A 27,520-nucleotide genomic window follows, 5' to 3' on the forward strand; every position below is an offset into this window, starting at 1 on the left:
TAACCACACGCCAAAATTACACCCTCCAAACTGGGAAAAGTCCCTTCCTATCCACTTGATCCATGCCTCATCATCTTTACCAAGCCCTCTCATCCTCCTTTGTTCCAAAGAGAAAAGCCCTAGCTCACTCAACCATTAACTTTTGTGAGCTCTTAATCCCAGCAGTGAAATTAAGGAATCTGAGCACCCTTTAATGCAATGGTGATTGATGAGACATCTCTGGTAAGGGATTAGGCAGATGTGTCAAAGCCACCAATATGCTGAATCAATACTTTAGCACTACTGATTGATACCATCCTTGAGATAGCCATCTCTAATGGTCCTGCAGCTTAAAGTAAATTTATTATACATGTCACCTTATACTACCCAAGTTCTTGACATTTACAGTAAATAAAGGAACAATGAAAAAATGCACACAGACCAAGTAATATGGAAGAGACATCTTACAAGCACAAATAATTTGGGCCAGGATGTGTTGTGTATCCAGGAGTGTTTCTTGAATCAATGTAGGCAGTCTGAAGAGAGGGATCAATACTGGACTTGATGTTGGGTAATGAGCCTGGCCAGGTGATTGGCTGTTCAGTGGATGAGCAATTTAGGGAACAGTGACCAAATAAAAACTTTCAGGATGGTTTTAGACCAGAGGTATGGTCCTCACAGGAGTGTTAAATTGGTGTAGGGCAAATTATAAGGACATTTGGCAGGAACTAAGTTAATTGGGAACACTTTCTCAGGCAAGTCTATGTCAGACTATGTGGAGGGTGTTTAAAGATCAATTGCACAGATTACAGGATAGGAATGGAAGATAAACCAATCTTGGATGCCCAGAGAGGTGATGAATTTAGTTAAGATAAAGGAATGTAAAGCTTTGGAAGTTGGGATCAAATGGAGCTTGTGAGAATTGTAAGCAAGCCAGAAAATAACTCAAGAAAGGAACTGAAGCCAGGAGGGGCCATGAGAAGTCCATAGTAAGGAGGATCAAGGCAAATCCCAAGGTGTGCATGCATATAAAAATAAAAGAACAAGACAATTAGGGGGAGGGTAGGACCACAAAAAAAAGGGGAACATTTGCTTGGATGCAGGGAATGCAAGCAAGATTCTTGAGTATTTTTACTTCAGTATTTATCATGTAAAAGGACCTGAAGGATCAGTGCTGAGTGTGTGAATTTGTTAGGGTATTTAGAGGTCATGGAGGAGGTTTGAGTTTCCTAATGAATATTAAGGTGGATAAGTACACAGGGCCCCAATGGGATTTACCCCACGTTATTGAAGGAGGCAAGAGACAAGATTGCTGGGGTCTTGGCCAAGGTGAGGGGCTAATGTACCTATATTTAAGAGGGGAGCAGGGGAAGATCCTGTAAACTATAGATAGTGAGTCTCAAGCTAGTTGTAGGAAAATTGCTGGAGAAAAGTTCTTCAGGATAGGACAATACATGAACCTTTGGAAACCCATGGCCTAATTAGATTATGAGAACACTCAGTCCTCTTATTGTCATTTAGAAATGCGTACATGCATTAAGAAATGATACAATGTTTCTCCAGAGTGATATCACAGAAAACAGGACAAACCAAAGACCAACACTGACAGAACCACATAATTACTTTTGTATAACAGTTACAGCAGTGCAAAGCAATACCATAATTTGATGAAGAACAAACCATGGGCACAGTAAAAAAAAGTCTCAAAGTCCCCGAATCAATCAACTCCCGAGTCCCTGATACAGGCGGCAAAAGGGAGAAACTCCCTGCCATAAACCTCCCAGCACCATCAACTTGCTGATGCCTTGGAAGCAGCTGACACCAAGCCCATTCGTATGAAAACTTTGAGCCTCCAACCAGCCCCTCTGATACAGCCTCCCAAGTGCCTTCGACCTTACCCCCAGCTGCTGAAACAAGCAAAGCTGAGGATTCAGGCCTTCTGCTCCAGAGATTCTGGTTACCACACAGTAGCAGCAGTAGCGAAGCAGGCATTTCAGAAGTTTCTCCAGCTGTTCCTCTGCACTGTCACGTCTGTCTCCATCAGATCAGAATTGTGCATGGCCCCCTACTTGACAGATTACAGACATCATTCACTGGAGAGGCTGCACGCTCTGCTGTCGTGCCGCCATCTTCTCCTCCTCCATCATAGGGAGAGCCACCATGGCTTTGTGTGGGGCAAGTTGTGTCTTACCAACCTGATTGTGTTTTTTGACAAGGCAGGAAGGGAGATTGATGAAGGTAGAGTAGTGCATGTTGCCTACATGGATTTTAGCAAGGCATTTGACAAAGTCCCTCATTGGAGGGTAATCCAGAAGATCAAGATGCATGGGTCCACAGCAAAATTGACTGTTTGGATTTAGAACTGGGTTTGCACATAGAAGACAGTAGTGGTCAAAGGGATTTGTGTGAGCTTGAGGTTAGTAATTAATGGTGTTCTGCAGGGATCTGTGCCAGGAGCTCTGCTGTTTGTGATGTATATGAATGACCTGGATGAAAGTATGGATGGGTGGGTTAACAAGTTTGTGGATGGTGTAGAAGACTGGCAAAGAATACAGCACATTATAGATCAGTTGCAGATATGGGCAGAGAAATGGCAGATGGAGTTAAACCAGCAAGACCCTTAAGTGTTGTTAAGCAGAGAGATCTTGTGGTCCATGTTCATAACTCTTTGAAAGCAGCTGCACAGGTCGGTCACTTAGTTAAGGAGTCTAATGTGATGTGTGCTTTTATTAGTCAAGGCATCAAGTTCAAAAGGCTATGTTGCAACTTTATAGAATTCTGGTTAGGCCACATCTGGAGTATTACATGCAGTTCTGGCTGCTCCACTGCAGGAAGGATGTTGGGCCTTTGGAGATGGTGCAGTAGGGGTTTACCAGGATGCTATCTGGTTGTGCTATCCTGAGGTTGGATAAACTTGGGGTGTTTTCTCTGGTGCAGTAGAAGCTGAAGAGTGATCAGATAGTTTATATTATGAGAAGCATAGACAGTGGAGAGTGCATCTGTTTACCAGGGTTGAAATGTTTAATACCAGAAGGCATGCACTGAGGGTAGGAGGGTAGGTTCAAGGGGAATGTGAGGGGTAATTTAATTAGACAAACTCAGTTGTGGATCTCTGGAATGTGCTGCCTAGTACAGTGGCAGAGGCAAACACATTAGAGACTTTTAAGAGACACTTGTGTAAGGGGGTTTTGTCTTTTATGTTACTGTGTAGGCTAATTAAAATGGCTTCTTTTTATGTTATACTTGGGAATGCTTCTTTATATTAAACACTGAGAAAGTTCTTGTGCTGGCAGTTTGTTTTGGATTATCTACTGATAAGAGATCAAATGAACAAATTGGGTTAGTTGTTATGCCTGTGGGGTATCTGCAAGAGCTGGTATGTGCAGGGTTTTGGGGGCAGAAGGTGGGACACAAAAACACACACGTGCGACCAGGTGCTGTGAGTCCGCTAACAGGGCCAGACCCCGAGGAGGGCATTCGGCAGGGAGGAGACGGACTCATGTGGAGCGTCTGATCCACCACCGTTGTTGGTCCCAAGCAGCCGGTTGAGGTGGTCCGGGGAGGGGTCGCAGGGTGAAGGGTCCTGAGCTCCAACTGTTTGTGCATGAAGAGATTGAACTTTGATAAGTGTGGCACCTTTTATTTTCCTTTTGTTTTATTCTCTATTAATTTTTTCCCAGTAATATCTATAAACTAAGTCATCTAATCGTATCTGGTGTACTGTCTGTTATTTGAGTGGGATGGGGTACATCACAGCATCCACACAAACCATTACCTAGTTTGGCAGGGGCGAGGGCCATTTTCCTGGACGTCAGCAAGCTGAGCGACCCTGAGGGTGGCTGGGGGGGGGGGGGTACACTTGAATAGGCACATGAATACAAGGAAGATGGAGGGATATAGTCAGTACAGGCAGGTGGGATTAGTTTTTGATCCACTGGTTTAACAATAATGTGGGCTGAGGAGCCTGTTCCCCTGCTGGATTGTTCTAATAAACAGAACATCAATGAATCAACTCTGGCTTCCAGCCAGGTACAGGTATTGATTATAATCAACCTTGATGACAAACTACTCCATCTTCATTAGGAAAGATGGAGTTTGTTATCAAAATGTCAATTATAATTGATATCTGTACCTGCTGGAAGCCAGAGAAGAGTTTATTCATCATCAGTTTTAAAGGAAATGACTATTTGAATGATTCCATGGATGGTGAAATTAGTTGAATTTTGGGATGAGTTATCTCTGCCAATTCAGGAGCCTGATTTTGTGGGGGCGGGGGGGGGGTGTCCACAAATGTTCCTGAACCTGGTGATGTGGGGCCCTGAGGCCTCTGCACCTCCTTCCCAATGGGAACAGTGAGAAGGGAACATGGCCTGGATGGAGGGCTGTAGCCACCTTTGTCTACATACAAACAGGAGAACCCAGAACCCCAGCAGGCCCCACTGCAGGCAGATAGGTGAACTGCTCTAGCCATTTCCTGGAGGCAGAGATGGAACTGAAAAAAGAAAGCGCTAGTAGCTATATGAAAATTAAAACTTTAATTGACATTGAATTCTCTAATTCCGTCCATTAAAATTAAATAGATAAAAACATTTTCCAACAGCAGTTAGCTTCGGGGAAATTTTCCCCAACTTAATATACTCACTGAACAGAGGTTGAGTGTCCTTTTAAAACAGCTCAGACCTGCTATACTCCTCTGATACTGAAAAGTCCCACAAGGTGACAAACACTTGCAAGCAAACTCAGATCAAGCCTGCACCCAATCAATGGACATTCATAGTGGAGCAGATCATTGTCATCAGGTCTAATGCCTCCTCTACCCTCCAGGGCAAGGCCCAAGAAGTGACCTGCTGCAGGTGAAGGGTTAAATAGCTCCATCTGCCCAATGGTGTGCACCTTGACACAGCCACCTCTGGCAGATTAGAAACAAGGATTTAAAAGCAATAATTTACAGAGAAAGCACTGAATTTAAAATAGTATCACTGCACAACAGCTGTGCATGGTATTCAGAGTCCAGTAAGGAGCAAGCTGAGATCTTTTAAAGAAAAGTAGTCATGGGTTTTAGACCCACCTTCAGCTGGGCAGGTTAACCAAGTGGAAACCAGTGAAGGATATCCAAGACAAGGTTGCTGCTGTTTTCTGTAGTTCTCATCTTGACCAGACAGAATGGCCGTCAGTATCCACCACAGTTGAAGCTTATCGAGCGGCTGCTTCTTCCCCCTACCATCCTTTGACTGTTCTCTGGGAGGACCGGTCTCTTCCCTGCATGCAGCGGTTTAACCTCAGACTGCAGGAAGTCCTGAGAGAGTCTTGCCTTCATCAATTCCCTAAATGCAGTGGGGGGAGAAAAGCAGAACTAAGCCTGAGAAACATGAGGAAAATGCAGCAGCTTGTGTATTCAGTCAAATACTGAAGACATCTATATTATGAAAGTAGGATATATCCAAGAACCACCAAGGAATTGAGCATAGGGCCACCACACCCGACCCTTCAACCAGCGTCGAAAAGTTGTAGGTGTTGTGTTCGGTTCTGGTTGCCTCAGGAAGCTTTAGAGGGTGCAGAGGAGATTTACCGGGATTAGAAAGCATGTCCTATGAAGGTAAACTAGGGCTCATCTCCTTTGATGGAGAGAATGAGAGGTGACTTTATAGCGCTGTACAAGATAGAGGCATAGATAGTGGATAGCTAGAGACTATCCTGGGGGCAATAAGGTGATTAGAAGACTATTTATTTAAAAAAAGCTTGCCTCTGACAACCTCCTGTACTGTGGCCAGTTCATGGAATACACTGCTCAGGGTGGTTGGTGGTAGAGGCAGATAGATACATCAGGGGCTCTTAAACAGCTCTTGGAAAGGCACATGGATGATAGGAGAAAAAAGGACCATGTTGAAGGGAAAGTTACACTGATCTTAGATTAGGTTAAAGGAGTCAGCACAGCAGGTTGAAGGGCCTCAACTGCTATACTATTCAAGTTAAATTATCCTTCAATCACAAATACATCCAAATGAAACAGTGACTCTCCAGGGCCAAGGTGCAAAACTGTTGCACACAGCATTAACAGTGTATCACACAAGATGCAGTAAAATATAGTCATACACAAATAAAGTACAAAACCCTGAGACCTGTTGGAGCAGTCTGCAGTCAAACAATGTAGCTTGTCTTCTGCTGAGTGAACACCAGGAGGCAACACTGACTCCAGCTATCTCAGACTTCCAGAGCAAGTGTTATAATCAAGCTGGAGGACAATTCCAGGAAAGCATTTTCCAAACCTGACCAAAGACAATTCCCATTGTCCTTTTCCCCCCACAATCTATTAGGCTGCATCAGGGGTTAACCACAGTAATAACTGCTCCAGCTGCCCAAGCTGAGCCCATGCAGGAGGTCTGAGAGCTCAATATCAGCAGTTCTAACAAGCAGAGACTGACACAAACATTGGAGCACTGTACATCAGTGAACTTCCTCTACAAGCTTCACTACCCAAGAGGGGGTTAACTGCAACTTAAGACCACAAGACATACGAGCAGAATTAGGCCATCTGGCCCATTGAGTCTGCTCTACTATTCAATCATGGCTGATTTTTCTATATTCTCAACCCCACCCAGTTCTGGCCTTCTCCCCATAACCTTTGATACCATGTCCAATCAAGAACCTATCAATCTTGGCCTTAAATACACCCAACAAACTGGCCTCCAAAGCTGCACATTCACCACCCTTTGGCTAAAGAAATTTCTCCACATCTGTTTTGAAGGGGCATTCCCCCCCCCCCCCCGTGCCCTCTTGTCCTAGACTCTCCCACCATGGAAAAACATCTTTTCCCCATCTACTGTCTAGGCCTTTCAACATTTGAAATATTTTAATGAGATCCACTAAGTACAGACCCAGAGCCATCAAATGTTCCTCGTATGATAACCGTTTCATTGCTGGAATCGTCCTTGTGAACCTCCTCTGGGCCTTCTCCAATGCTGGCACATCTTTTCTAAGATGAGGGGCCCAAAACTGTTCACAATACTCAGTGAAGTCTCACCAGCACCTTATAAAGTCTCAGCATCACATCCCTGATCTTGTATTCTAGACCTCTTGAAATGCACACTAATATTGCATTTGCCTTCATCATCGGCTCAACCTGCAAGTTAAACTCCAAGTCCCTTCCATCTCAGATTTTTGGATTTTCTCCCCATTTAGAAAATAGTCTGCACATTACTGCTTCTACTAAAGTGCATGACCATGCATTTTCCAATTTCCATATTTCATTTGCCACTTTCTTACCCATTCTAAGTCTTTCTGCTTGACCTGTCCCTCTACCAATCTTAGCATCATCTGCAAACTTAGCAATAAAGCCATCTATTCCATCATCTTGATCCTAGTTCTGAGTGGAGTGGTTTATACAAGGCCACAGACCTGTGCCCACTGGCCTTAACAGCTGGAAACATCCACCTCACCTGGATCAGCCACAAGATCAGGATATAGGAGCAGAATTAGGCCATTCAGCCCATCAAATCTGATCCACCTTTCAGTCATTGCTAATTTTCTTCCTCTCGCCCACCCCACCCCCCCAAATATACCTGGGCTATTGAACAGTCCCCTGATTAATGAAGGCCAACACACCATACACCTTAACAACCCTATCCTGTGCAGCAGCTTTGAGGTATCTATGGATGTACAGCCAAGATCTCCATTCCTCCACACCAAGAATCCTGCCATTAACCCCATATTCTGCCTCCAAAGGTCACTTCTGGATTGAACTCCACCTGCCACTTCTCAGCTGGGCTCTGCATCCAGTCAATATCCCATTGTAATCTTTTTATACTATTCCCAACATCAACCTTCATCATCTGCAGACTTACTAACCCACTCCTCCACTTCCTCATCCAAGTCATTAAAAATTACAAATAACAAAGATCCCAGAACCAATCCCTATAGATCACTGGTCTCTGACGTCCAGGTAGAATACTCTCCGTTAACAACCATCCTGCCTTCTGTAGGCAAGCCAATTCTGAATCCACACAGCCAAGTTCCCTGGATCCCACATCTCCTGACTTTGACTGAGTCTACCATAGGGAACCCTGTTAAATGTCTTACTAAAATCCATATACACCACATCCACTGCTCCACCTGTAATGTGCTTCATCAATTCAATCATGCTAGTGAGGCATGACCTGCCCCACAAAGCCATGCTATTCCTAATTAAAAGTATGTTTCTCCAAATACTCAAATCTTCTCCAATAAATTCACCTACCGTTGAACTTTAACTCACTGGTCTACAATTCCCAGGGTAATTCCACTCAATTTATTGAACAATTACCATCCCCCAACCTTCTGGTACTACTGTGGCCAGAGTGTATACAAAGATAATCACAAAAAGCCACACCAATCCCATCCCTCACTTTCCATATTCCAGGTTGCTAGGGTGTGTCTGGCCCAAGAGATTTAACTATCCCAATGTTTTTAAATACAAGAGTTCCAGCACATCCTCTTTCTTAATGTTCACATGTCCTTGCATACCAGCCCATTTTACACCGTCCTCACAAACATCAAGGTATTTACTGCTAAATGAGGCAAAGTATTCATTAAGGACCCATTTCCTCTTGTTTCCCAAGTGTTCTCATTTCTAAAAATCAGATGGGCAGCTTAAATGAGTTCAAGGAGAAAGAGGAAGGAGCATGTTATATGAAGTAGGAGTCATGAGGATGCTGAGGTACAGCAGAAGCCTGATGGCCCAAATGGTCTTGTGTTATGAGGTGCAAGAGGAGAGTCAACTCTAGGCTTTCACCTACACTGACACTCACTCATCTGAAGTTACTGAAACTTAAGTCCAATACCTCTCCAACATTGCTGTCCGGAAACGTTCCACATTGAGCTCTTTCCGGAGCTGTGACGCCACCTTGCTGGAATTCCTCCGGAGAACAGGGTGCCGGGTGAGGGCAGCGGAAGAGGGTCGCTCCATGGGATCTGGGTTGATCAGTTGCTGCTTTGGGAAAGAACACCCATTAGGACACAGGTGGAAGGAGATTAACATTCATACAGCTGTTGAAAGTTAAAAATCATATTAATAACTAAAATTACAACTAATTTAGTGTACTGTCTTCTGTCCATCCAGTTACAGGTTGTAAACTCAGCCAACTCCATGGGCACGAATCTTCCAAAGACTGCCTCAAGGCAACATACAGTCAGCACTACAGCACTGAAACAGGCCCTTCAGCCCTTCTAGTCCATGCCAAACTATTCTACTAGTCCCATTGACATGCATTATGAACCTCTACGTACCCATCCACATTTCTCTTAAGTGGAGAAATCAAACCTGCATCGACCACTTCCACTGGCAACTTCACCAATCTGAGTGAAGTTCCCCCTTAGATACAGCATTCACCCTTAACCCATATCCTCCTGAGCTAGTCTCACCCAACCTCAGTGGAAGGGCCTACTTGCATTTACCCCATCAAGGCCCCTCAATTTTGCATACCTCTATTCCCTGGAGCAAAGGAGAATGTGGGGACATTAGATAAAGTCCTAATCTATTCAACCTTTCCCTACAACATCCATCAAGGATCCTCACCATCAGGGGCATACCCTCTTCTCATTACTACCAGAGGTACAGGAACCTAAAGATACACTCAACATTTTAGGAAATCTTCCCTGATCTGTCCATGAACACACCCAACATTTCTAGTCAAAGATTTAAACTAATATCAATTTTAGGAGTACAAAGAGCCAATTGATAAGCCACAGACAGAAGGGAACAGGAATTCTGCAGATGCTGGAAATTCAAGCAACACACAAAGTTGCTGGTGAATGCAGCAGGCCAGGCAGCATCTCTAGGAAGAGGTACAGTCGACATTTCAGGCCAAGACCCAAGAAGGGTCTCGGCCTGAAACGTCAACTGTACCTCTTCCTAGAGATGCTGCCTGGCCTGCTGCATTCACCAGCAACTTTGATGTGTGTTGACAGAAGGGAACACTCACTTCCCATTCTATTCATAGGGCTACACTAAATACACTATTAAAATATCCATCTACACCTCAGTAACAAAACAGCTCCTTACAATTGCCCTCAGTTTCAGAGAAAAGGAAGTGTTAGGCAACCAGTGGAATTTGTTTGAGGACACAAGGGTGGATAAAGGGAAACTGGTAGATGTGGTCTATTTAATTCCCATTCAAAAGGATGGCATGTGGAAGGTTACTGTCAATAGGGCATGTCAGCATGGTGGCCTAGACCAAAAAATTGGCTTATTTACAGATGTTATCTATAGGTAGAACAGTGTAGTACAGTATAGGCCCTTCAGCCCACAATGTTGTGCTAACCTTTTAACCTACTCCATGATCAATCCAACCCTCCCCTCAAACAGCATTTTTTTTTTTTTTTTTTTATTTAAGATCCATGTGCCTCCAAGAGCCCCTATAATATCCCTTGACCACTAACCTGGAAGTGCATTCCATAAACCTACCACTAAATAAACTTGCCTGACATTCCTCCCACCACTGTTTTTCTTCAATCACCAAGATTATGCCCTCCCCACCAGAAATACAACAATGATGTTGCAGCTCAGCTAATCGCAATCTATGAATGACCTGAAGAAACAGAGCATTGTGGTTAAACTTGGCACTAGAGGCAGCTGTGTTAGCAAGTTTGAGGACAAAACTGAAGATAGCTGGTCAAGCTGTTCAATGCAAGGCAAGGAGTCTGAGCTCAGCCACATTGGTAGACTTTGCTTTGGTGAAACTGTACATGTTAAGGGATCTGGGCGCTTCAGTGTTTGAAACAAAGTGCTATCACGCATATACAGCAAGTAATTTAGGAAATAAACACCATGGACAGTTAACCTTCTTGCTAAAGGCAGGAGTTTTGACACCCAATTACAGAGAAAGGTACACAAGGCTATATGAATGTGGAGACTGACTGAAAGGGTGATCACATACTCTGAATATTTGAACTGCAGGAGTGAAAAGGTTTGAGAGTAGAATGGTGGTGCCAATCACCACTCTACAGTGGGGAGAACATTGGGACAATGGGTAGTATCAGCACTGGAGCCCCTGGCCAGGCAGAGAGGAGTGGTGTGGCCACTTGAGAAGTACAGCACTGCAAATTGTCATTCTGTGAGTAACTGGCACCCTCTGAAGCCTCCAACGGCAAGTGGAAGGGCAGAAAGCCATCTCGCCCTCATGCAGCTGAAGTCTTAATGAGAGACTTATTCAGAACCAGGTAGAGAACAAATTATGCAAATAAAAAATGGAGGGCTATGTCAGAGGGACCTCTGAGAGGAGCACAAACTTGTTTGGAGGCTTGTGTGCCTGAATGACCCAGAGAGCTATGGGTCAGGGCTTTATGCTTTGGCTCTTGGTAGGGTCACCCATGCCAAACAGATCAAAGGGTAGAAGTCAGACCAAGAATGGTTCACCAGTCCTCCAGGTTTGGAGGTTTTCAGCTCAAGGCCAACAACCCTGACTGGTAAAACAATTGCTATGGAAACAGCAAAGAAGAATCCTTCTACATCCAAGTGTGACAGTATTCCTGAGACATGCATGACTGACAAGAGTGAAAACTGGGCTACTAACAAAGGAAACCTTAACTTCAAGATCTAACCCTTCCTTCCTACATCTGTTTGCTGCCCTAAACACCAGAACTGTAAGAGGCAATGAAAGTCCTCCATCTCTGGCAGTGTTAAAGGTCAGTACCATACTGCGGGCTGAAGAGCCTGTACCATGCCACATGTTCAAAACAGTTTCTTTCACTGTACAAGTGCTAATAATAAACCAATTTAAATATCTAATCTATGTTTGGGTAGTACTGCACGTTTATATTCATTGCTCTCAGAGCTCTAGGAAAGCAGAGAAAATCCACCCCTCCCTCCCCGAAACACAAGGATGACAAGTTGCTTGCCATGAGGAGGCCGAGAAACCCATGCGAGAGCTGTTGAGGGATGGCAGGCAGGTTGCCCTCCCTGATGTAGTGCCAGGCCATGTCATTCCGAGGGAGCTCATCTGCTCCCGCTGCCAGGGCCATGGTCAGGCCCAGGGCAAAGATGTCAGCCTTGGGCAGGTTTGAATAGTCCTGGGGGCAGGGGGGAAGGAAAAAAGACATCAATTAATTATGGTCTTGACAGCCATTACCTTGAAACATTTACCATGAAGTATATTTGTATTGCAGTGTTTGAATGAAGAAAGTGTCAGCCAATTATGATTTGTGTGCAACTGTCACCACCAGTACAAATAGCAGGGGACACTCCCCTCTCCTCAACTATCACCATGAGATAGTGTCATTGCTGATTAACTGGAACTCTTCCCTCAATCACCATTTATTTGTGCACAAGAACAGTCTGGCCAACACCAAACTGTTCTGAAATTTGAACAACTAGCATTCTTATACAGATACTGACCAATTGGTAACTGCACATACAAGGAATTTGAACATGAGCACACAATAATACAATAGAATCTCCACATTAAAGATCAGCAATACTTTAGAATTAAAGCAAATGACCAATACAAGTGTCACCCTAGGATCTTTAATTTGCATCTTTACCTTGTCTCTGTATGCCAAACTGTTCTGGCCCTTCAAAGTGCTCACTTGCCTAGGCTGATGGCACACCATCCAAACTATCCTTACCTGGACATTGTTTTAACCCCTGCCTTGCTGCAACGTCCACAATCTCTCCCGATTAATCTTGAATGGACAAGGCAGAGGGAAAGAGCTCTGTTTTACAGAGGAACAACATTACAATTCATTGCAGTGTCCAAATACAGACTGGGACACCATCACAAAGCTCCATTCTGTCAAGAGTTCTGAAACTTGCATTCAGAGACACTGTACTTAAATCAAAAAGTTAGATATTTCATTTCATACAAGATAATTAATTCAGTGATTACTGATGTTGCTATCATCCTAGCATAGAAGGGTGATGGCACAGGATGGGAAAAAGCTGCAGAGGGTTGTAATTTCAGCCAGGTCCATCATGGGCACAATCCTCCCCAGCATCCAGGACATCGAGGCATTGCCTTTTGACAAAGATTAAAACCTTTACACAACTTCTCATTACTATCTGAGGGGTACAGGAACCTGAAGATCCACATTTTAGGAACAGCTTCTTTCCCTCCATCAGATTTCTGAACAGAATGAACACTACCTCACTGCAGCCAAATTTTTCCTGCCCATTAACCTGCTGGTGTTTAGGGCAACAAAGGTCCTCAATCTGTCTGCCCATAGGGTCACACACAGATACGAGGACTCTGCATTGCTGTTTCTGTAACTACTTATTTTTTTTATTAAATCAGTCGGGGTTGCTAGCCCCAAAGCTGGCAGAGCAGTGGACTAACTTGTATACAAAAATATTAGTATACATAATTTTATTTGGTGCTCTTGGCTTGTGCCTTGAGGTGTATACACATTTCTTATTTCAACTTGCAACACATTTTGCACTGTACTGCTGCAAAACAAATTTTACAAGTCAGTGATAATAAACCAGATTTTAATCTCCCACATCTTCTGCCAAAACCAAGCTGTCCTGTGGTGAGTGACTCACACTATCAAAACCTGTCTACCTTCAAGGCAAAAGCCAAGAGCACCAAATGATGATTTGCCTGGATGAGTGCAGTGTAGAGCAAAGCCAGCCTGGTCGATTGGTACCTAGTGTGCATTCCTTCAACCACTGCAGAGCATTTTGTAGATGCCAGTTTACCCACCTAGGTTATTTTGAAGCACTTCCCAAACCCACCTCCACCATCTGAAAGGACAAAGCCACAAGCCAACAGGAACAGCATCTGCTTTAACTTTTACTCTTGCTCAAACTCTTAAACACCAGTTCAGGAAAACAGCTTCCTGCCACTTCCCACTGACAGCAAGTGCCACCCACATCCAATGCACAAATAAAATCAGTCAACCTCAGGTCCTCAATAGGAACAAAAGACTGCCAAGTTTTTAAAAAATTAGCCTCATGTACACCAAAAGTGAAATGCGTTCTTTGTGTCAATGACCACAGTCCAAGGATGTGCTGGGAGCAGACCAGAAGTGGCTCCAGGCTTCCACAGCATGCCCACAACTGACTAACCCTTAACATGCACATCTTTGGAGTGTGGGAGGAAATCAGAGCACCCAGAGTAAACCCATGTGGTCAGAGTGAGAACATACAGCCTCCTTACAGGCAGTAGCAGGAACTGAACCCAAATCACTGGTACTGCAAAATGTTGTGCTAACTGCTACACAACCCCACCACCCCATAATCATCAGTAGCACACTCACCTCTTGCAAAATTTCATTTGCCAAGAAGCGGCTGTCTCCTTCCTCTACTTGTGGATTGGAGATTGATGTTACATGGCCAAGGTCCCCTGAAAGCAGCAAAGATTCACAGAACAGTGAAGGATGAGAACTCCAGGTGTTAATCTTCACAATGGACAAATCAGGTTGGAGCAACACAGTATTAGGATTCTGCATTGCTGACAGACAGGTGGAGATAAAGAACATGGCGGGGGTGGGGGGAGGGAGGAAGGAACAGGAGGTGGTGGAAACAAGCACAATATAACACAAAACTGGCTCAAAGATAGAGGGGCAGGTGGTAGGAAGCAGGGAGTCTGCACAAGTACCTAGATGGGAGAGTGGGCAGACAGAATAATAACAAAGTTGCTGGTGAACGCAGCAGGCCAGGCAGCATCTCTAGGAGGAGGTACAGTCGACATTTCAGGCCAAGGCCCTTAATGCTGACTGTACCTCCTCCTAGCCATGCTGCCTGGCCTGCTGCGTACACCAGCAACTTTGATGTGTGTTGCTTGAATTTCCAGCATCTGCAGAATTCGTGTTTGCACAGATAGCATAGTGTTGGGAGGTGTGTGCTCATGCCCTTTGGTAGAAGGATTAAAGGTGTAGAATATTTCCCAATGCAGAAATCAGGTGCAAAAGAACTTGGGAATCCTTGTGCAAGATTCCCCAAAGGTTAATTTGTAGGTTGAGTTAATGCAATGTTAGTATTCATTTCAAGAGGGCTGATATTACAAAAGCAAGGGTATAATGCAAAGGTTTTATAAGCCACTAGCCAGGCAGCACTTGAGTATTGAGAGTGGTTTTATGCCCCATTTAAGTATGAGGGTGCAGAAGAGGTTCACAAGAATGACCCCAGGAATGAAAGGGTTAAGGGTAAATGTCTGAGGAGCATTTGATTGGTCTGGACCTGTACTCCCTGGAGTTTAGAAGAATAGGGGACAGGGAGAAAGCAGGGAAGGAAACTCATCGAATCCTGTCAGATATTGAAGGGCCTAAATAAAGTGGCTGATGACAGGACGTTTCCTACAATGGGGGAGTCTAGGACCAGAGGGCACAGCCTCAGAATAGAAAGACATCCATTTAGAACAGATGAAGGGAATTTCTTTAGCCAGAGTGGTAAATCTGTAGAATTCATTGCCACAGATAGCTGGAGGCCAGTCACTGGTATATTTAAAGAGGTTGAAACATTCTCTAAATTATTAATTTTCCAAAATTATAAACAGAATATTGATACAGAGATGGGAATAATCTTATTGTTGATAAACATGTACAAAAAAATTCAAATACAGGTGTAATAGACTTCCAAACTCTTAATATAATCATAGAGAAAAAGAAAAAATACAAAGAACCCCCCAAAAAAATTAAACTAAATACTAAACCCAAAAAAAAGCAAATGGAACAAGGCTGGACCATTATCCTAAATCAAACACATTCAATATCATCAACTCTGCTCCTCTATTCATATATTTTTAAAGTTAAAGGATTCAAAGGTCAAATTACATCATATGAAAATGTTGAATAAATGGTTTCTAAGTCTCTTCAAATTTAACCAAAGGATCAAAAAAATGTCACTTCTAATTTTTTCTAAATTTAATCTGATATAGTTGAAACATTCTGATAGTAAGACTGGAGGTTATTGGGAGAAGGCAGAAGAATGTTGAGAGGGATAATAGATCTGGCATTGTGGAATGGCAGAGCAGACTTGATGGGCTGGATGGCCCAATTACGCAAGAGAAAATTCTGCTCACATCTTATGGTCTAGAAATTCAAAAAAGTCAAGATTGGAGAAGCAACTTACCAAGTTTGTACAGTACATTGGTCACCAAACTCCCTTCCTCATCTGTGTCACTCTCTTCTTCCATACCAGCAATCACTTCAGGTGTCACTCTCCGGCAAATAAAGATGTTGCCTAAATAGATGGCAGGAATAAGCCATTACTGATTAGCCCTGATGTAGGCTCAACATCCTAGCTCAAAGTGCAGATGATGATGTGGGCCTTTCACCCATGGACTCAGTTGCCAGTCAGAAGGATCACACTAAAATGATGTGAAAGAAATGGTCAGAATCACTCAGGTCAGGAAGCATCTCTAGAAAGGGGAGCAGCTAATGTTTCTGGTTGCTAGCCTCCCTCAGTTGAGAGGTCATTAACAGAAACAACCATTTCCCTTCAACAACGCAGTTCAAAATCTTGAATGCCTTCCATGTTATTCAATGTGAAGAGTCTCAATGAGCCTTTTCAGAGCAAGAGGAATCTCACTGAGGTGCAAGTAGCCACCTCGAGACAGGCTAATTTCCAGGCAAGGATGGTAACTGAGCATTTCTGACATGTACAAGTCTGGAGGCTCAGGTAGCCAACTGGTGCCATTGGGCTAGCAGATCAGTCACAGGAGTGATCAGAAACGGTACCAAAGTGTAGAAACCGGCCTGTCAGCCCACCAAGTCCAACTCATTTCAGAATCTGGTTTCTTGTGTCACGGAAATGTGTTGTTTTGTGACAGCAGTACTTACACACACTCCAATAAGTGTGGAGGAACATGGTCCTCAATGGGCATTTTCAAATGGTGGTGCCATCCACTATTAAAGGGCTTCACCATCCAGGACATACCCTCTTATTACTACCTTCAGGAGAAGCTACAGGAGCCCATTTTAAGACCCACTTTGACCCTCTACTTCAGATTTTTGAACAGTCAAAGAACACTCCCTCACTATTTTACTTTAATGTAAACTTAGTAATTTTTGTCTTCCAATGTGCTGTCACCACAAAATAACACATTTCATGGCATGTGAGTGGTATTCCCTGCCCCATTAAAGACAGATGGATCTTTACATCACAGGGAATCAAGGGGTATGGGGGTGAGAGGTGGGGGGGGGGGAGAGAAGGCAGGTGAGTGAAGTTGAGTTCATAGCCAGATCAGCCATGATTTTATTGAATGGCAGAGCAGGCATGACAGGCCAGATGGCCTACTCCTGTGCCTAGTTCACCACATTCAATTGTGGCCACTCGATTATTAGTCTGGTACCATTAGGTCATCTTTTCTCATGGACTTAACGGTAACTCTGTAAAGCAGTTTCCTGTTATGGGCCAAAAGGTCTGTAAAGGTCTACGTTCCATTAGAAAATGGAGCACTATGTAGGAGGGAACAGTTGCGATTGACATTAAGAGTAGGTTAAAAGGTCACAGGCTGAAGGGCCTGTGTCGTTCCAACATCGTGTGAATGGATGTCAGGTAATCAGACAGTACTCACTTGGCTTGACATCCATATGAACCAGACTGGAGCTGTGAATGTACTTCAGCCCCATTGACACTTGCAATAGGATCTCTTTCAGCTCTCCCTCAGTCAGCAGTATCCCCTCCAGTAAGTTCACCATCAGCATGTCTGCCAAACTGCCCCCTGAAACCAAACCACACGTGAGTGCTGCTTTGGAGTGGGAGCAGCCCTACCCCCCCCCAAACCAAACCACACCCTGGTGTGCTGCTTCAGCTCTGTCCCAGACACTCCACTGCTCCCGATGGACACTCCTCCATCAAACCCATCAAGCACAGGATAAAATCCTCAAGTATTCCTGTGGTACAACCTCATGTGCAAGTATCAAGCAGGTCAGTGCCAAGTAGAGGGGTAAACTCACCACACTCCCTTCTAATTAGAACAGGGGTTCCCAACCTTTACGCCATGGACCATTAAGCAAGGGGTTCATGGACCCTGGGTTGGGAACCACTAGAATAGAGGACAACAGCACCACCCCCCAACCCCCAGAACCAAAGGTAGCACTGTAGTAGTGCCCAGTTTGCATATATTACAGGAAAGTTGTCTGCCAAATTACAGAACATGTGAACACTAAAATCCACTCACATATTTCCTAACCAATCACAAGGCAATAGAGATCCTGAAAAATGTGAAATATCAAGAAAGTTCTGGGAATTTAAGGCACATCAGAACCACCATGATTTAGTCAGATTCAAACCTAGCTTGCCTAGAGAAGGTGAAGGTAGTGTCAGATTGTTGGTGTGGGTAGTGTTCTGCAGGGATCAGTGTCTGATGCATGTTTGGATGGAAATGTTGATGGACTGATTAAGTCTGTAAATGACAAAAAAAGTGGCGGAGTTGCATCTGAGGGTGTTAAAAGGGACAATGGGATACTGAACAGTTAGACATTTGGGCAGAGAAATAGATGAAGTTTAATCCAAATTGTAGGTGCTGCACTTGGGGAGTGCAAATACAGAGGAAAGCATACATGGCAGGACCTTTAGGGGCACAGGTGTACAGCAAGATCTCAGTGTGCTAGCTCACAACTCCCTCAGAGGGACAACACAAATGGACAGGGTGTTAAAGGCAGCATTTAGCATGCTTCAGATACAAAGTGCTGGAGGAACTCGGCAGGCCAGGCAGCATCAATGGAGGGGAACAGACAGTCAATGCATTAGGTGGAGACCCTTCGCTTGGACCCAAAATATTGACTGCTTATTCTCAGATGCTGTCTGAACTGCTGAGTTCCTTCAGCATTTTGTGTTGCTCAAGATTGCCAGCATCTGCAGAATCTCATGTCTATGATTTAAATATGCTTACCTTCAGTCAAAGTGAAGAGTATAAAGCAGGGAACTCATTCTAGCTACACTAAATTGTTTAGGCTGCATTTGGAGCATATGCACAGTTCTGATCACTCCTTTACAAGAAAGGGAGCCTTTGGAGATAATGCAGAAAAGGTTCACTACCATGTTGCCTGGATTACTGAGTGGTAGGTACAAGGCTGGACAAACTTGGGTTTCTTTCTCTGGGGTATTGGTGTCTGAGGGGCAATCTGACAGAAGCATGTACAAATTGAGGCACATACATGGGATAAATAGTCTTTCTCTCTGCAAGGTGAGTACAACAAACACTGGAGGGCATTGCTCTAGGGAGAGGGAAAGCATAGAGGAGACTTGGAGGCAATGCATGTGTACAGTTCTTAGAACATGCTAGCAGGGGAGGTGGTAGAAGCATAGAAATTGATACATTGGAGAACAGAACACTACAGCACAGGTCCTTCAGCCCACGCTATTATGCTAAATGTTTAACCAACTCGAAGATCAATCTAACTCTTCCCTCCCACACAGCTCTCCATTTTTATATCATACACATGTTTATCTACAAGTCACTTCAATGTCTCTAATGTATCTACCTCTCCCCACCATGCCTGGCAGGTAATTCCAGACACCCATCACACAAAAAAAACTTCTAACATTCCCTGAACTTTCCTCCAATCGCCTTAAAACTATACCCTTGGTATTAGCCATTCCAACTCTTGGGGGGGAGGGGGGCAGGGGGGGAATAGAAGAAAGTGTCTGGTTATCATCTTGATCTATGTCTCTCATCTCATACACTAACAAGTCACTTCTCATCCTCCTTCACTGCAAAGATAAAGCCCTTGCTTTCTCAACTTATTCTCACAAGGCATGTTCTAATCCAGGCAGCATCCAGGTTAATCCCCTCTGCATTCTTAACTGTGCTGTTATCTAGCATGTTCATTTTGACAAAATCCATTAGCTCCTGCCGCACCAGCTTGGTTAGCGCTCCCGAGTCCAGTGTAACCATGCCGACAGGTGGTCCTTACCGTTACAATACTCATTCTGGATCAGCATGTGGTCGTCCTCCGCCCAGGCCGAATAGTAACGCACCACGTGGGGATGATGTCCTAGCACAGCATGTGCGTACACCTCGCGGAGCGCAGACTGCCTGTGGAACAAACAGCCGTGATGACGGATCACCGGCTTGGCCTGGTTCACCCAGAGTAAAGGGACGAGCAGCAAGAGTGTGTTGCCACTCACACAGGTAATCAGCTCACTGCAGTGGAAAGTTACATGTAGCCAGGACTTGAGTTACAGGGAAACGTTAAATAGGTTAGGACTAGATCACAAACACTGGAAGATGAAGGATGATCTTATGCAAGTATACAAAATTTGAGTATAGAAAGGTCTCAGCTTGCAAGCTCCTCCTCCCCACCACCATGTTGGGGGAGCCTAGAACTAGAGATCACAGGTTTAGGGTGAAAGGCAAATATTTAAGGGCAACTGGGAGGGAACTTCTTCACTGAGAGGATGGTGAGAATGTGGAATGAGCTGCTAGCACAAATGCAGGTTCAATTAGATGGGATAGGCAGTAGATCAGGCCAGCATGGACTAGATGGGCCAAAGGGCCCATTTCTGGACTGTAGTGCACTACAACTCCACAATGCCATCAGCACAAAGCATTAGTGATAGAATGTGCTACATTAGGTATTGGTTAGAGGGAAGACAAGTACCAAAAACAACACTAATAATCTTGTACTGATCATGTTTGTGTATACCCTCGTACGAATCAAAGAACTGCTGATGCTGTAGACAGATATCAAAATGCTGGAAACATTCAGGTCAGGCAGCGTCTGTGAAGAAAAACCAGTGACAGCTCAGCCCAGGATCTCTCAAAGAAAACTAGCTTTAAGTCTCATCCTCCCCACTTTAATGCGCAAACTTTCTAGTGCTGAAAATCAAAGTCAAAGTAAATTATCAAAGTATATACACTGTATGTCACAATATATTACCTGAAACTCATTTTCTTGCAGGCATTTACAGGAAATTAAAATACAATTGAATTTCTGAAACACTTCTTTAGCTAAAGAGCAGCGAATCCGTGAAATTCACTGCCAGATTGCTGTGTAGAAAAGGTCATGGGATATTTAACGCAGTGAGAGGTTCTTGATTAAGTCAGGGAGTCAGAAGGTTACAGGGAGAGGGCAGGAGAATTGGGTTGAGGGAAATAATAGATCTGATAGAGGGATAATATAGTCTCAATGGGCTGAATGGCCCAATTCTGCTTCCATGTCTTATGGTCAAAAAGTTTGAGACACAGCATGGAATACGCCCTTTGAGATGCACCACCCAGCAATCCCTCGATTTAATCTTAGCCTAACCATGGGACTATTCGCAATGACTAATTAACATACCAACCAGTAGGTCTTTGGAATATGGGAGGAAACCCAAGTACCTGGAGGAAACCCATGTGGTCACAGGGAGAACATACAAACTCCTCAGACAATGGCAGGAATTAAACCCTGGTCCATGGTACTTTAAAGTATTGTGCCAACCACTACACCATGTACCACAAACATACATAGACTATACACAAGTCTAACTTGGAATGGTGTTTCCCTTTCCAAAGCTGCCCAACTAGCATTATGTCTCAAGCACCGCACTTAATTTTATTTCACCAGTTATCCAAGTTTAGTGATATTAACTACAGTTCAGTAGGTTTAGTATTCTGCACTGTTACAAACTAAACTGGTAGAGCTTCCCAAGGTACATAGAATGTAGAACATTGAACAGTACGGGTTCTTCATCCCACAATGCTGTGCCAACCTTTTAACTTACTCCAAGATTCATCTAGGGGTCCAAGGGTTTCTTATGTCCCCAGTACATCTACTTCTACCACTCTTGGCAGCATTTCATGTCAAAATCCACCTCTGACATCTCTCCAATCACAAGACCATTAGATTACAGGAGCAGAACTAAACCATTCAGTCCAGAGACTGCTCTGCTATTCAATAATCCCTCTATTATCCTTCTCAACCCATTCACCTGCCTTCTCCCCATAATCTTTGATGCCCTTATTAATCAAGAACCCATCAACCCATTTTAAATATACCCAATAAGTTGGCATCCAGTCATCTGGGGCAATGAATTGCACAGATTCACCACCCTCTAGTAAAGTAATTCCTCCTCGACTCTGTTCCAAGGGGATTTACCAGGATGCAGCCTGGATTGGAGAGCACATCTTATGAGAAAAGGTTGAACAAACCAGGACTCCTCTTTGGAGCAAGTGGTAATAATCTTGATAGAGGGGTATACAATGATAAAAGGTGTTGATCAGGTACACTGCCAGACCTTTTCCCCAGGGTAGCAGTGGCTAATTCACAAGGAGCATAATTTTAAGGAAATTGAAGCATGGGTGTGGGGGGAGAAGAGATGTTAAAGTTAAATTTTTTTTTTTTTTTTTTTTTTAAATCTGGTGGATGTGTGGAAGATGTTGCCAGGGGTGGTGGCAGAGGCAGGTTCATTGAGGACATTTAAGAAGCTCTTAGATATGAAGATGGTTGATACAAAAGAGAAGAGTTAGTTTGATTTAAGTAGGTTAAAAGGTTGGCACATCACTGACCGAAAGGTCTGTACTGTGCTCTAGTGTTCTATTGGGAACATCCTCTCCACCTCCACTATCTAGGCCTTTCAATAGGCTTCAATGAGGACCTTCCCCCCCCCCCCCCACCACCCTTCTAAAGTCCACAAAGGCAGAGTGCCAAAAATACTTCTCATACATCAACCCTTTTGTTCCTGGGATAATTCTCAAATCTTCTCTACCCACCCCCCCCCCACCCCCACCCAGCACTTTTTTTTTTATAAAAAGATATGGGGCCCCAAAGATAGATCTCAAAGCCAGTGACAGCTAACCATCATGATGCAGAGGTGTGAGCACATGCTGCTGTCAGTTCAGGCAACACTGTCAACTGGCCTGGTTATTTATCAGCTTATGAGAGTTGAGAATTCATTCAAGAGCAGAAACCTTCATCGCTTGACACTCACTCATCCACTGAGCCGGACATTGGTCTCTTCAGCCGTTTAATGGCATATAGGCAGCCATCGAGTCTCTTCACACATTTAAACACCGCCCCAAATTCTCCACTCCCAATCTTCTCCAACTCATAAAATTCTGTCGCATAGCGGGAACCCATGTTCTCACAGATGTTTAGCTTCTAAGGGAAGAAGCACAAGCATTATTCCTGTAAAATAACTTTCAATTCCTCATTGTAGTTGCACTGTGGGGATAAACAGCTGCTTTCAGTGTTTAGCAAGGAATTGAGAATTATGAAAACAGCAATGTTTAATTCTCAATGGTATGAATATCAGATCTTTTAAGGTTAAAGTAGATTTGTTATGTAGTATGCACTCAGTGGCCACATTATTATATACATTGTGGCCACTGAATGTATGTTCTTGTCTTCTGCTGCTGTAACCATCCACTTCAAGGTTCAACATGTTGTGCATTCAGAGACGCCTTTCAGTACACCACTGTTAGAATGTGTGGTTATTTCAGTTACTGTTGCCTTCCTGTCAGCTTGAACCACTTTTGCCATAGTCTTCCAATCTCTCTCATTAACAAGGTGTTTTTGCCCACAGAACTGCTCACTAGATGTTTCGTTTATTGCACTAATCTCCAAGTTCTAGGAGCTGGTGTGTGAGAAAATCCCAGGAGGTCAATCGTTTCTGAAATACTCAAACAACCCCATCCGGCACCTATCATTCCACGGTTAAAGTCACATAGGTCACATTTCTTTCCCCACTCTGATGTTCGATCCAAACAACTGAATCTTTTGACTGTGCTTTTATATAGAGTTTCTACCACATGATTGGCTAATTGGCTATTTGCATTAATGAGGTGTACCTAATAAAGTGGCCACTAAGTACACAGGAAGAAATGTAACCCCTTGACTTGACACCAGACCTACAATGGTGGGCTGACATCAGTCTGGTGAAGTATTCCAGAAAAGTCCCAGAAAGTATTGGCAAACCCAAGTTCTGCTACTCATTTCACCTGGCATTCAGTATTAATGCACCAGTCTCCTGTTCCCATATCAGGTGGTATTTGACAATATCCTTGCAGTATTTGGAACCACATATCTACTGATGCCTCATCCCAGAATGTGCTCCTTTACAGAAGGCTCCTCTGACTGTACAGCAGAACAGACAATTGAAAGGAAACAACCAAGATGGTGAAATTGAATGAGTTTAGGGTCCAGGAAGGAAAAAATCCATTAAGCTTGTTATAATCTTAATATAAAAGCTACAATTAAAGGATATCAGAAGAATATCTAAACATGGGCATGTTCACGATTATCAGGCAAAAGGCATCTGGCTGTTTGGGATTCTGCTCAGTGTTGGACTGTATTGGAGTAACAAATGTGAAATTTGAATCAAATGATTTATGGAGGAGTGGCAAAATAAGCATATAGCCAGGGTGCCTACAACTTTCTGCATGTACTGTATTTGCTCACATCGAGCAGAGCAAGTTTGTAAATCTAGCAGGAGAGGATGTTGGGAATAGTGAGGGTAGAGCTCTGTGGGAGGGGCATGGGACAGGTGGCAGAGAAGGCAGATGGAGATACATCTAGCCCCAAGACTGGACAAGATCATTTCATCCCAAACAATTGGTTTATTGATCATTACACAGGATGTCTCTGGTGCTTTCTGCTCCCTTCCTTTTTCCCCCCCCAACATTGGTTCCCCTCTCCCTGCCCCCTTCCCATTCTCAGTCCACAGTACAGATTGATATCAGATTCAGGTTTTATCATTGCTCATATGTCATGAAATTTGTTTTCTGCAGCAGCATAGCACAATATACAAATTACTTCAATACTGTGCAAAAGTCTACACACAAGGTGCTGTATACTGTATGCACCCAGACTTTTGCATAGTATACACATCCATCTGCATTCCCCCCATTACTTGTGCAACAGATAGACCAACAGAACCCCAGTTTTAAACTACAGTCAACTCCAAACCCAGTTGTCCAAGGTCTGACGCATCAAATGACCTGCCGCTTCAACCAGTTATGAGCTGGGACTTAACACAAAGTCTGCAGGGGATCTGCAGTTAAAAATAAACTCAAAGATCAACCCAACAGAAACAGATGTACTCCAAGCCACAATCAAACACTAGTAACACAGCAGGTAGAGTTGCCACTGCACAGCACAGGCAAACCCCTGCCTCACTCCTGACTGCTGGTGCTGTCTGTGTGGAGTGTGCCTGCTCCTCTTGAGAGGAGTTCCTCCCCAGCTGCTTCTTTCCAAGGTCATGCTTACTATGAGTTGCAACTACTGTTGGTGGTAGGAGCTAGGGGATTTAGAACAGAACAGGTTAAATCAAAGCACATATACAGTATATAACCCTAAGATTTGTTCTCCTGCAGGCAGCCAAGGAACAAAAATATCATGGAACCCATTAAAACATCAAGCACCAGAGTTTGGGGGGTGGGGGGGGGGGGAAGGAGGAGAAACAAATTGCACAAGCAGCAAGTGAGCAAATAGCAGTTTGTTTATTCTGTGCACTAAATCCACAGTCCAGGAGTGACAGCCACCGAGTCCGTTCAGTTTAACATTGTCGACGACTGCGAGCCTCAGCCACAGGGCCACTTCCATGCCAAAGCAACGTGAACAAAGCATGCAAACAGCAAAAAAGTCGAGACCAAAAACACATGGATCATGAACTGAAGAGTCCCCCAAAAGAGTCTGCAAAGCAAACTCACTGAGGAAACTAAACATCAAACCAATGAGGGGGAGATCAGTAAAACAGAGGAATGGTGCTGAACTCCTGCTCTCTTCAATTTTAATTGGTGAGTATTGGAGATTACCATGGGGTTGTGTTCACCATTAGGAACTAATGGAGGTTGAAGGAGAAATCTGATAGGAGGAAAGTGGGCAATGACAGAAAAGGGAGGAGGGAAACCAGAGGGAGGTGATGGGCAGCTGAGTAGGGCTAAGAGGGGAGCCAGAAATGGGAATGGAAGAGAGGGGAGAGGGAGAGAGAAATTAATGCAAGTTAGAGAAATCAATGTTCATGCTCCCAGGTTAGAAACTACCCCGACAGAATATGTGGAATTACTCCCCCCACCCAAGAGTGGCTTCACCATGACAACGGGGCCAAAGATTGAAAAGTGGGACCAGGAAACAGAATTAAAATGGGTAGCTACTCAGAAATCCCACCTGTTGTACTCCTGATCTTTCAGAAGTTCAGTTTATGATATAGCAACAGTATCAAATCCAGCTGTAGAAAACTCCACTCAGCTTAGTCGCATTCACAACCAAACAGAAAAATGAAACTACAGATATTAGAATCAAAAACAAAAGTTACAGAAATCCCAGTCAGTCAAGCAGCTACTGGAAAGAGAAACTAAGTCAACATTTCAGGTCAAAGACCCTTCCTGAAAACAGGGCAGGGGGGTGAGGGGAGTTAAGTTTACAAAACAGAGCCTGGAGATGAGGGGTATACATTAGAGAAGAAATTGGCAAGGCAGTCTAGTGGAAAAAAAAGCATGTGTACAGACTGTAAACAAAGCATTTTATAGAGAAATGAAGCATGAAAAATGGAGACACTAATTTACCCAAAGCTGGAGAATTCAATGTCCACTTTGAGGCTGGAAGTGCCCAGAAAACGAGATGTTTAGTTTATATTGGGCCTTACTGAGAGAATGGAGGAGGCTGCAGACAGAGGCCTGAATGGAGGTGGGATTGCAAATTAAAGTAGCATGCATGAGGGAGACCAGGGTAACGCCTGCGGACACCAACTGCTCGACTGACTGTTCGTCTAGTGGTTTCTATTTTGAGCAGGCACCAAAGCAGCAAGAGGAAGTATCTTCATTAACCAGAAAGGCACAATGAAAAGGCTGAGATCTGATTCCATCATCCAAGTAGACATGATACAAACTTGGGTCTGTTTTAGAACTTGGCAAATGACCTCCTTGTGTAGTCAAACCTTGTTATAGGCCATCTCAGGCAGGTGTGGATTAATTCAATGATTCCAACAAGCAGAAATTTCATGCAAAAACAGCTGATTTACCCCTCCATATCTTGCCACCACTCTTTTCCCCCCACCTCTACCAACTACTACACACCAAGTCAATTGCAACAACCCCAGATGAACTGGTCTATTGTAGAACAGACAGGCAGTCTAATGCAGCCTTTAGCTAGGCTCAGCAGAAGGATTAGGCCACAGCATTATGTTAAGTATCAGTGAACTAGTGTCCCAAGCTCAATCTTCCTCACCTCTGATGGCCACAAAACCTCTTCATTGTCTTCATCCATCATCTCAGCATGTTTCCTACCATGAACAAAAGTAGGAAAATTAGACATGTGCTAACTACATTAGGCAACAGAATTAGATTTTCTGACACTAAAGGAGAAAAATCAGATTCAGTAAGGAATCTGTGCTGTCTGCTTAGTCCAAAGGTGACCCATCTCTAAACAGCACACTGTGCCAATCCCTTCTCAGTTGCAGTATAGGCCAACAGTGACACAAGGGGACAGTGCCAGCAATACTAGGCTTTTAGGTGGAGTAGATGTGAGACATTTAAACTACAGTAGGGCCCCAGTCTGCCATCAAACCAAAGTGATACCAGCCCACAGGTGCATCAGAATGTTATTTCACTCTGCCTATCTTCTATGCCTGATCAGACAAAAAGTACTGTAGCTATGGGAGGTCAGAGACCATCATCCCCTGAAACCTGTCCAATATTTACAAGGA

General features: G+C 43.9%; 1 protein-coding gene across 1 annotated transcript in view; it reads right to left on the reverse strand.

Annotated features, from left to right (window-relative positions):
* Positions 1 to 4,499: 4,499 nt before the first annotated feature.
* Positions 4,500 to 27,520, reverse strand: part of LOC134352239 (wee1-like protein kinase 2-A) — a 31,321-nt gene continuing 8,300 nt past the window's right edge. Inside the window, exons 3-11 of the mRNA XM_063059531.1 lie at positions 27,043 to 27,097; positions 22,808 to 22,977; positions 19,810 to 19,931; positions 17,466 to 17,612; positions 16,019 to 16,129; positions 14,206 to 14,291; positions 11,851 to 12,021; positions 8,796 to 8,941; positions 4,500 to 5,303 (exon numbers count right to left, since the gene is read on the reverse strand). Coding sequence (XP_062915601.1) covers positions 5,150 to 5,303; positions 8,796 to 8,941; positions 11,851 to 12,021; positions 14,206 to 14,291; positions 16,019 to 16,129; positions 17,466 to 17,612; positions 19,810 to 19,931; positions 22,808 to 22,977; positions 27,043 to 27,097 — 1,162 coding nt within the window. The 3' untranslated portion in view covers positions 4,500 to 5,149. The remainder of the gene's footprint in view (positions 5,304 to 8,795; positions 8,942 to 11,850; positions 12,022 to 14,205; positions 14,292 to 16,018; positions 16,130 to 17,465; positions 17,613 to 19,809; positions 19,932 to 22,807; positions 22,978 to 27,042; positions 27,098 to 27,520) is intronic.

Source organism: Mobula hypostoma, chromosome 9 (assembly GCF_963921235.1).
Source record: "Mobula hypostoma chromosome 9, sMobHyp1.1, whole genome shotgun sequence".
Lineage (NCBI taxonomy): Eukaryota > Metazoa > Chordata > Chondrichthyes > Myliobatiformes > Myliobatidae > Mobula > Mobula hypostoma.